General features: G+C 39.0%; 1 protein-coding gene across 7 annotated transcripts in view; it reads left to right on the top strand.

Annotated features, from left to right (window-relative positions):
• The first annotated feature begins 464 nt into the window (after positions 1-464).
• CCP110 (centriolar coiled-coil protein 110) overlaps positions 465-11,298 on the top strand; it is a 29,034-nt gene continuing 18,200 nt past the window's right edge. For 4 of the 7 annotated variants that reach the window (XM_072597999.1, XM_072597997.1, XM_072597998.1 and 1 more), the window contains exons 1-3: positions 858-1,100; positions 5,220-5,375; positions 10,027-10,155. In XM_072597999.1, coding sequence (XP_072454100.1) covers positions 5,235-5,375; positions 10,027-10,155 — 270 coding nt within the window. In that variant the 5' untranslated portion in view covers positions 858-1,100; positions 5,220-5,234. Of the gene's footprint in view, positions 594-857; positions 1,101-5,219; positions 5,376-10,026; positions 10,156-11,298 lie in introns of those variants that run through there. The other 3 variants (XM_072598000.1, XM_072597996.1, XM_072597995.1) reach the window with 3 other exon arrangements.

The following is an 11,298-nucleotide window of genomic DNA, read 5'->3' as shown; positions in this document are numbered from 1 at the left end:
ACCATTTTGCAAACATCATGTGAATGATCTGATTCAAGAAGCGGACGCTGGGCAATCACACACACTGTGAAGCACTGACACTTCACAGGGGAATGAAGCAAGTGGAACAGCTTTGGAAGCCGGGCATCGCCCAAGAACTCAGGGCTGCTTGGCCTTCTTCCTGGGCTTACTGTTTCATTTTTTAAAAAAATGCTCTTCCGTCCTGCAAGTCTAAGGATGTTCTAAGGCTGGAGACGTCATCTGTAAACCAGTTTGTTGAATATAAAGTTATTTCCTTAAGAGAGATCAGCTGAGAGAACTTGTCTTAAAATACCATTTGTTACATCAGTTCATTTGTTCATCGGTTCTGATTCTGGCTCTTCCACTCATTTGTATGGTGTATAACCTTGATCACATTGAATTCTCTGAAGCTGCTTCCTCATTATTAGTAAAGTAACTGCGTTCTGCTGGTCACTTATGTGACCTTGGGTAAATCACTTAGACCCTTGGCGCCTCTCTGGGAAGTGGGGAATGTTTCATATACCTGGGCGCCTTGGACCAGCATTCGTGGCCACGTCGATGTTTTTAAAGGCGATATTTTCAAAGACAGCACTGTAAGGTCCCTTCCACTTTGACTGCTACAACAGATGACTTAGTTAAAAACAAATCTTTCCCTCTTCTCCCCACCTCCTATTTGGAGGGGGAGGGAGGAGGGAAGCCTGCCTCTTGTGGGAACCACATATCCCAAGATGCAACGTACTCATCCAATCCTGGAGGCCGGACAGGCGGCACGCGTAGCCTTTCGGGAGTTGTAGTTTCTAGTTGGGTAGCCCCAGAACGGAGGCAGTCCCTTTACTCCGGCCCTCCAGCACCGGAAGTGCCTTGCCTGGGAGGCGGAGTGAGGGAGGCGGCGGCGGCGGCGGGCAGCGGCAGCAGCGGTTGCCTGGTGCCGGCGTTGCCGCCTTGAGACCCGTAATATGGCGGGGAGGAGGAGGAGGAGACGGCGGCGGAGCGGGCTGCGCCCTGCAATTAGAGCCTGATCCCTTTGTCTCTCCTTGAGGTCGTGGAGGAAGAAAGAGAGAGAACCCGAAGGGGCCCTGGGGGTTGCGGAAGGGAAGTAGGTGGGTGCCTGGGGTGGGGGGCAGGGCGCTGGGGGCTTCCCACCGCGGCTGGGGGCGGGGACGAGGCGGCGCCTGGGGTCGCCGGGGCTTCCTTCCCTGCCCCTGGCAGTCCTGGCGAACCCCGGTCTGCCTTACCTGGCAGGGTGGGCGAGGGAGAGGCTGGGGTGCATTTGTGGTAGGTCGTGGGAGGAGGAGGAGGAGGAGGAGGAGGATGATGATGATGATCATGATGATGATGATGATGATGATGATGATGATGCGGATGATGCGGGATTGATGGAACTGTGAGCATCACCAGACTGAGCTTCATGCTCCTTCATACTCCTAGGTGGGGTAAGGTGGGGTAAGGGGAAGATTCTAATGCCAGTCGGAAACCTCGGGCGGGGGAACCTGTACACACCTGATTAAAAAAGCAGGAACAATAGAAGTCAATACCCAATTATTTTCCGTGCTTGGGAGGGGTTGATGCCTTACCCTCCCTTTGCATTTTTGAAGAGTAATTCTCTAGCTGAGCAGGCATAGGACCCACTATTTATCTGTTAACTCTTTGCTGCAAGCTACATCTCTCCTATTCAGCTAGTGTTTGTTGAGGCCCTCGTGTTGTGAAACTCTTTAGGTTAGACCTTACTTAGGCCTTTAAAGAAAAAATGGGGGGAAAAAGTGGCCCCGCCCGCAGGATGTTTAATTTATTTGGGGTACAGCGATAAGTAAAAAAATGTGTAAATGTATGATATAATTTGAGAAGGGAGAGCTCTGTGTATGGCATATGAGTAGATCAGTCTAGAAAGTCCTGGAGCTGAAAGGGAATAATGCATTGGATTTTCTTAGGCTGGTGTGAGGTGGTGATGTGGGGAGGTTTCTCTCGTTCAGAGCTGGTCAGGAAATAGCTAATAGGCTAGTTTGACTGAAAGTAAGAATCCTGAAAGTGACTGGGATAGAAATGAGTCTAAAAAGGTACACTGGAACCAGATTGTGAAGAGTTTCAAAAATGCCAGGCTGAGAAGTTTATATTTGATTCTGGAGGCAATAAGGAGCTAGCTGAAGATTTTTGAGAAGGCTGATGTAATCAGACTTATCTAAAACATAATTTTTAATTTTGCTGCTTTGTGGAAGATGAATTGGAAGGGGGAGAGACTGGAATCATGGAAACCAGTTAGGCTGTTGCAGTTCAGGTCATTGGTGATGAGAGCTGATTCATTTGAGTGGAAGGGGACAGGTATGAAGGGCTGTTGTGGAGTTAGTAGAATTGACAAGATTTGACAACTGATTGGATATGGGGTACAAAAAAGAATAAAAATGAGCTCTCTGAAGTTGTAAACCAAATGAATAGAGAGTAATGTCTGTTGGTCTTTATTGCTAGGTTACCACAATAGTTCTCATCTTGCACAGTTGTATCTTACCTTTTCTGAACTTTCTGGTAGAAAGGGAATATTAGATTTCTGGAGTGCTGAATTAATAACGAGTAGGGTCCTAAACTTATGAGATTACCAAAGGATTTCTAAGAAAGGGCTGACCACCCAATTATGTCCAACTTGGGAGCAGCTAAAAAAAGGGAATAATACGTGGTACTGTAGTTACGGTTGGGGTGGCTTTGTGACCTGGGATGGCTTGGTGACCAGAGGCACTCTTTAAGTTTAAAACTTATTAACAGTGGATTGTGATATGAGTAATTCAGCATCCACCTATCTAATCATATGTAACATAGATTACTCACTTTTTAAATGGTTGACATTGTAATTTAGAGGTACTAATTTGCCCATGAGAGGAGGATTGCCAATGAAACTAATCTCGAAATTCTTCTGTTCTTGGATGAATGTTTGATTTACTTTTTTTGAAGGGCTTGGAAATAGGAATAGTTGATAGATGCTTTCTTCAGATCAAGTTGATTAGTTTCTACTCATAGATACAAGATTTCCATTTCTAAATCTCCTTTGCATTTTGCAAGAGACTCTCTGCAAATAGAACTTAAAACTGTGTTTGATACGTACTATTGGTAAAATATTCTAAGGCATTTGTTTCCACAATTCTCATGAGATAAACTTGTGAAACTTGGCAGTGAGTTGGCAGAGGCAAAATGGAATGTGAAGTTTAGCTTGATTATTTTAGGAGGTACATGTATTTAATATATAGTGCATGATAAAATATCTGTAGAAGTCTACTTTTGAGGACTGAGTTAAAGCTATTTTTCAGTGTTCACACTGAAACAAGGTTCATTTAAGTTTTCTTGCTTTTATTCTGTGAAGAGAAGAGTTCTGTAAGTGGAGTCAGGAGAACGTGATCAACCAACGTACAACATCTATTCTGTGCCAGGCACTGTGCTAGGTTAGGGGATACAAATACAAAGAATTACATTCTACCAGTTGCATTAGCTGTGTGCCCATGGGCAAGTCACTTAAAAAATTTGGATTTGTACCTCTTTCCTCATTTGTAAAATGGTCATAAATACCTCATAGGGTTGTTATGGGAAGCAAATGGGATGTAAAGCATTTTGCAAACTTTAAAGCACTATGTCAAGGTTAGCTCTTGTTACCTGATGTTTGAATGAGAACTTGAAAGTGTCCAGCTTTGAAATGAGGGTACATAACTATACATATTGCCTTGATGCAGCAAAACTCATTGAAAAAAACTGACATCTGATTTTTATGATACCATTTGAAGTACTCTTGGGAAATTTTTCAGAGTTAAACATGTTAAAAATTAGACTGAGAGAAGAAGTCTTGTTATTAGGAGTAAGGGAGAAATATAGATAGGAAGGAAACTAAATCTTATTTTCCCATTAATTTTATTTTAATTTCAGGAATTCCTTATTTTTATTTCCAGGTGAACATTAGTTAACTGGAGCTCTTAATATATGGCTTTAAATAACTAGTTACGTGACCTCTGGAAAAATCACTTCCCATCTTTGGGCCTCAGTTTCTTGACCTGCGAAGTGAGGGACTCTTTAGATGATCTCCAAGGTTTCTTCAGTCATAAAATTCCATTAAGTTGTAGAGTTTCTCTGGTCTGGAGTTTCTTTGTTAATACTTAAAGAAACATGGTTTTATTGGGTTTCCTTATAATGGAGTATATCTATACTGAGAATATTTACATTTTTTAAAAAAAGTTTCCATTTCTTTTTAATTTAGCATGCTTTAAAAAAGTTTTTTATTTCTCCTTGGGCATCCAGTAAATTCTTAGTTATTGGTGTGAATGAGTAAATTAATACCATAGCTGGCTTTTTCCAGATTACTTTTACAGACACCATTACAGAGAAGCAGTAGAATTACTAGAAGAATCAATATTTTTGTTGTTAAAATTTTCAGTAATAAAAACACATTAATGCACAATCATGGAGTATTTGGAATTCTTGTATTCATACATTAGAAAGGACCTGGCCAGAGTCACGGAATAAAGCATGCTCTTAAAATAAATAAATAAAATCTTACCTCATTGACAGGTCAGCTTCTTTGGCTATTATTTTTAGAAGGGAAAGATTTATTGGCATGATTAGGTATGGTTTTTCTTCTATATTGTGCCCTGTTTATGAAAGCCTAGTACTGTAAACTAAATCTAGACTTATTAAATGGGTAATAGAGAGTATCTTTCAACATTTGGAGAAATTGAGGAAGGCTTCCAGAATGTTGGGTGGATTTTGGGGGATGAACTCAAGGGAGTAAATACATAGACAAGATTTGTACGTGGATGTATTGCAATTTGTATCATTAGAGGAAATATATTTTGAGTTTATAAATCTTTTTTCATATCTGTAAGGTCTTATTATGTGGGTACCAGGAAAGACCCTCTCCCCCCTCCCATTTAATGCTAGATTCCTTTTGTACTTAAAATCACTTTGATTTTTAAAAATTCAGTTTCATGTAAATACCCATAAACATGTTAGCTACACAAAGTTCAGTATAGCCTATATGGTATGTTGGATGCCTTCATCTTTCTAAGTTAGCTACTATTCAAGTGTCAGAATTATGTATTTAGTTTTCTGAATAGACAGTTTTAGTAGCAAGCACTTTAAATTTGGGAAATATTTATTATACTTTAAATCATTTTCTAAATACCTTAAATTACATTTTCAGGTATTTGGGGTTTTTATTTTAGAAAGTATTAATGTTATTTTTATTCTTGCAGCTTAATTGTGTGATAATGGAGGAATATGAGAAGTTTTGTGAGAAAAGCCTTGTCAGAATCCAAGGAGACTCACTATCTCGAGAAACTTTTCCACCTGGTCAACCTGAGAACATTTCACTCATTCGTTTCCATGGAGTTGCTGTGCTTTCTCCATTGGTAAAATTTCTTTTATTTCCATTTGGTGGCTAGGTTATATTTTTTCCAGTTAAATAAATGACTGTTGGTAACAATAGTTTAGATAAATAAAGTCAATTCCTATTAGTTCCTGTTAGTCTCACCATTTCACACTAACCAGGACAGTGAACTATGTTTTTAACATGTTAATTCATTCTTGTATTGGCAGTTTAGTATTGTACTTAGATGAATGGCCTTGGAGTCAGGAAGATCTGGGTTCATTTCTTGCCTCTGACACATGTTAGCTATGTCATTGCTCAGTCAGCAAGCATTTATTAAGCTCTCATTTTGTTCTAACCACTGGACTTAGTGTTGGACATACAAAGAAAGGCAAAAATAAAGTCCCTGTTCAAGAAGCTTAAATTCTAATGGAGGAAAGAACATGATAGAAAGTATACATAATAGATAGACAGGTAGATAAATAGAAGGTGCTCTCAGAAGGAAGATAGTGGCTTTGGGAGTTCAGTGGGATTAGGAAAACCTTCTTTAAAAAGGTGGCATTTGAGCTAAGTCTTGAAGGAATCCAAGAGGTGCTGGTGACAGGGAAAAGGCACAGAGTCTGGGGACCAAGGGTCATATAGGAGGAACTACAGGAAAGCCAGTGTTGCTGTAGAGTACGTGAACTGGGGGAAAGAAGAAATAAGAACCCTGGGAAGATAGGAAGGACCTAGGTTGTGAAGAGCTTTTAAAAGCCAGAGGATTTTATAATTGATCCTGGAAATGCTAGGGATTCAGTAGAATTTATTGGGTAGGGAGAGACAAGTCTTGTGCTTTAGTAATATCATTTTTGCAGTCCAGGTTAAGTATAGATGAGTACAGAGACTTGGCAGGCAGACCCACTAGCAGGCTGTTGCAGTAGTACAGGTGTGAGGTGATGAGGATTTACATCAGGGTGAATGTGGATGCATCAGGGTATAAGTGGAGAGAAAGGGACATATATACAGGAAATGTTGCGTGTGAGGGAGGAGTTAAAGATACTACTGACATTATAGACTTGGGTGGTGGCCTTGGCAGCAGTAGGGAAGAGGAGAGGATTTGGGGGAAAAGATGAGTTTTGTTTTAAGTGTATCAAGTTTGTGATGTCTATAGAATGTGCAATTTGAGATGTTCAAAAGGCAGTTGGTTGGAGCTTAGGAGAGAAGCTACGGCTGGATATAAAGATCTGGGAATTCTTTTCATTATTTAATCCATTAGAGATAAACTAATAAGGTCACCAAGCAAGATGGTAGACAGAAAAGAAGAAGGCCTAGGGCAGAACCTTGGGGACCCCTATGATTAGTGTGTGTGTGTTCATCCGTTGCTGAAGAAGACCAAGCCATCAGAGAAATAATGACATGATTTGCACTTGACTTTGTTTTGACTGAGAGAGGGTCACCAGCCTCACTTCTCCTCCAGAGCCATCTGAATCCAGTGACCAAATATTCATCAGGATGACTGGAGATGACCCAGGATGAGGCATTTGGGGTTAAGTGACTTGCCCGCGGTCCCACAGCTAGTGAGTGTCAAGTGTCTGAGGTGAGATTTGAACTCAGGTCCTCTTGACTCCTATACTGGTGCTCTATCCACTGCACCACCTAGCTGCCCTGATATGATTAGTAGTCATGACCTTGATGAAGATCCAGCAAAGGGGACTTCGAGGGTGGTGAAACAGGTAAGAGGAAAACCAGAAGAAAGAACTGTGAAAAACTTAGAGAAGAGAGGGTATCCAGGAGAAAATGGTCAATGTCAAAGGCCATAGAGAGGTCAAGAAGGGTGAAGATAGAGGAAAGTCATGAATGTGGCAATTAAGAAATCCTTAATAATTTTGGAGAGAGCAGTTTCAGTTAAATGATGAAGTCAGAATCAATATTGCAGAGGACTTGAGTGTGACAGGAGAAAAAGTGGAGGCATGGATTGTATGTAGATAGATTTTCCAAGGAGTGTAGCTACTAAAGGGAGGAATTGTAGAAGAGAACTAGCAGGGATAGTCAGATCAATTGAGGATTTTTTAAAGATGGAGGAAATATGAGCATATTTAGGCAGCCAGGAAGTAACCAGTAGATGGGAAGAAATTGAAGATTAGTGAGAGAGTAGGTTTGATAGAGGGGACAATCTTCTGGAGAAGGTGAGGTGAAATGGGATCATATGCACAGTTAAAGGAATTTGCCTTGACAAGGAGAAAGGTCACCTCTACAAGTGAGATTGGTGAAGGATGGAATGTTGGGAAAGACATTTGAGTCAACAAATGACCTCATTTTTTTTCAAATTGTAGTGGGACAGGGTTGGGGCGGTTAGGTGGTGCAGTAAGTAGATTGTGGACCTTATAGTCAGGAAGACCTGAGTTCAACACTCAGACACTCTATGTGTAACCCTATGATAGTCACTTTACCTTGTTTGCCTCAGTTTCCCCATCTGTAAAATAAGCTAGAGAAGGAAATAACAAACTACTCCAGTATCTTTGCTAAGATGCAACTGAAAATGACTAAATAACAAATGAGGCAAAGTTCTCAGTTGATAGTATAGGGGTAAGGGGTATTATGAAATTCTTGTAAAGGGGTGAAAAGATTTGGAGCAGCCATTGTGGTGAGTTATGAGAGTTTGTATGTGAATTAATTAGGGAAGTATAAAAGGATTGCCTTGCTACGGTGAGGTCCCAGTTGATCATGTAATATAAATTTGTGATGGACACCATTAACATAGTTTTGTGACTTTTTCCAGCTCCATTCCGTAGCACAGGAAAAAAGGAAAAGTGGCAAATGGTGGGAAGAACCCAAGGATGGGTTTTGGCAAAGAATATTTAGTGGGGCAAGGAATTTGAATATAGAAGACCCCGTAGAGTTGAATTAATTCATTGAAGGGTCGAGATAGGGAAGAGAGAAGAGGGTAGTGCAGGATTGACAACCTGAGAAAGAACTGAGAAGAGGAAGAATAAGAGACCACGATGAAGGTGAAAAACAGTAGAGAACAGTTTAGGGGTCATAAAACAGAAGGAAATTATAACCTTTTCTAAACCCATTGTTTTTCCAAACTTCCCACTCTCCAATGAGGGTATTACTTTCCTCTTAGTCACACAAGTTTGCAACCTCACTCATCCTCGACTTCCCATTACTCCTTACCAGCATATGCATTCTGTTGCCAAGACTTGTCAGTCCTGCCTTAGCAACATCTTGTGCATCCCTTCCCTTCTTTCCAGTAAGTAGTACTACCTTAGCTTGAGCCCACATCACCTTTTGCCTGGACTGTTACAATATCCCCTTGACTGGTGTCCCTGCCTCAAGTCTCTCCTTCCTACATACAGTTGCAAAGTGATAGTCCTAATGTATGAAATCTGACCTTAGCATGTTCTGATGAGATCATGTATGTAAATAACTTTGCAAACCTTAAAGAATTATTAAATGTTAGCTGCTATTATGATATCTCTCCCTTGCTCCAGTAAATTTCGGTGGGCCCCTGTTATGTCTAGGATCAAATGCAAAGTCAAAGTCTTCCTTTATGAGGCTTTTTAGGCCCTGAAACAATCTTCATATTGATTTTACCTGACAGTATGTACAGTATTTCATTCTCTGCAGTTCCTACCTCCAAAATGAAGGGGAAGGGAAGTACATTTTCTTAGCTCTCCTCTAAGGCCAACCTTATCATAATTACACAGTATTGCATTTAATTTCATTGTACCCTCAGCACATAGTAAGCACACAACAAATGTTTTCTCGTTCATTTTGTTCTTTTTACATTATTTTTGTGTATAGTTTTTGTTTTGCATGCTTCATGCAGCATCACTTTTATGTTTTATGTAAGTATATGCTTTCTTCTTTCTAAAAGAATTCTCTGAATTTAATATTTGTCACTTATTGTGTAATAATATTCCATTACATTCATATACTATAGTTTGTTTATCTATTTCCCATTTGTTAGGTGCCTACTTAATTTCTGTTTCTTTGTTACTACAAAAACAAATGAAACATTGCTATGAATTTTTTGGTATCTGTTGGTTTCTGTCTTTAACTTCCTGGAAATATATGCCTAAGTGGTGTGATCTCTGGGCTGAAGGATTTGAGCATTTTAGGAACTTTGATTTTTAACATAATTACAGATTGCTAGAATGGTCGGGTTAATTTACAGTTCCGTAAAAGGTGTGCCTTTCTTTCTACTTCCCTTCCAGCCTTGAATATTTACATCTTTTGTTATCTTTACTAATTTCCTGGGTGTCTAGTGATGCCTCCTAGTTGTTTTCATTTAAAGATTTGTAGCTTTTAATTTTATTTCAGATCCTTTACTTTTTTATTGAAATCTACAGAGATAAAGAGCTAGAAATATACTTTTTCTTGGGATGATGAAAATGGGATCTTTTATCTTTTTTTATCAGGACTATTTGTAGTTTATTTTTAAGGAAAAAATGAGTAAAACATTTGGATGAGTGAATAAAAAACCAGTGGATTTAACTGCTACTTCACTGAGAACAGAAACTTATTACCATTTCTGTGATGGTAAAATGACTAATATCTGGTTCATTTCAGAGCCTTTGATAAAAGTAAAAAAGTTTTTATTTGGCCACTTAACCTTTAGTTTGGTTACTGACAGGTTTTGAAGTTTCTTATTGTTCATACAATGTTTTTCTACTAGAAATCTGCTTAATAATTTGCTCTGTATTCCACAGCTCAGTGTGGAGAGAAGAAAAGAAATGCAGCAGGAGAAGCAGAAAGCACTTGATGTAGAAGCACGCAAACAGAGCAGCAGGAAGAAAGCCTTACTGAATCGTGTCCAGGAGATCCTGGACAACGTTCAGGTGTGTCTAGCCCCATGAGTTTTGATAAAGAAGTTAATCCTCCAAGACATTTATTTAGAATTCCTAGGTTGTGAATGATCCACTATGTTTACCATTATGTTTGAGAAGTCACAGTTTGTCTTTATTTTTTTAATGTCTACACAAAAAATGTGGTTGTTTATAAGTGGTGAGTGATGACTAGTACTTAGATCAGTGGATGTTTAGACAAGGGGCCCACACATGAATGTAATAGCCATTGTTTGGATCTTGTTACTATTTAAAAATGCTCAATTGTTAGTTAGAAATTTCTGAATTTATTTACTGAAGTTTACTTTTGTACTTATTTGTTGACCAGTGACCTCATTTTCATTCTCTGATAAGGTAAATAATCTACAGAAATTCACTTTAGTTAAAATTATGCTCTTGACTACCCACAGACAGTTTTCGTTAATATAAATGAAATAGAAGATAGAATTATGTAGATTTAGCTGAGGGCCATTTTATTTGCTTTGTTTACTGTTTGCCTTTGTTAATGTGAAAACTCTTTAATTTAAAACTTGAATAGCATTGAGTTTCTTTTGAAAGGCCATGTAAACAAGTACTAAAAATGAAATAAGGACTTTCACATGGGGGAAAAAAAACAAGCCAAGCCCAGCAGCTGCCAGCATGTTCTGTGCCATAATGCTGGTTACGGATTTTGTTGTTTTCTTAGTCCCCAGGGTTTGTGGTTGGTCTTGTGTAATTACACACTCCAGGCTGATATTAGCGTCATGTTTTAGGACCTTACTGGGTAACTGCTAAACTCACTGTTGTTTATCTGAGCTAAGTTTCATAACATTAGTAATTAACCCAGTCAGTGCACATCGCAAATTCTAGAGTCATAAAACATACACACACACACACACACACACACACGCACACGCACACGCACACGCACACGCACACACACACACACACACACGCACATACCATACATATATATTCAATTGTCATAGAGGCTATGTAGTTAATATCTTATATAATTAAAAATAAAATTGAATATTATTATTTTCTATTATTTTGTTTTTGAATATTACTATTTTCAAAAGACTACCAAATAAATTATACAATAGAAATAGGATTATTAGAGTTAGAGAATAATTTTTCTTAAAAGAACCTTTGAAA

The sequence above is a fragment of the Notamacropus eugenii genome, chromosome 3, assembly GCF_028372415.1.
Source record: "Notamacropus eugenii isolate mMacEug1 chromosome 3, mMacEug1.pri_v2, whole genome shotgun sequence".
In the NCBI taxonomy this organism is placed as follows: Eukaryota; Metazoa; Chordata; class Mammalia; order Diprotodontia; family Macropodidae; genus Notamacropus; species Notamacropus eugenii.
The sequence above is the reverse complement of the archived record's forward strand: the minus strand, read 5'-3'. Positions and strand labels throughout refer to the sequence as shown.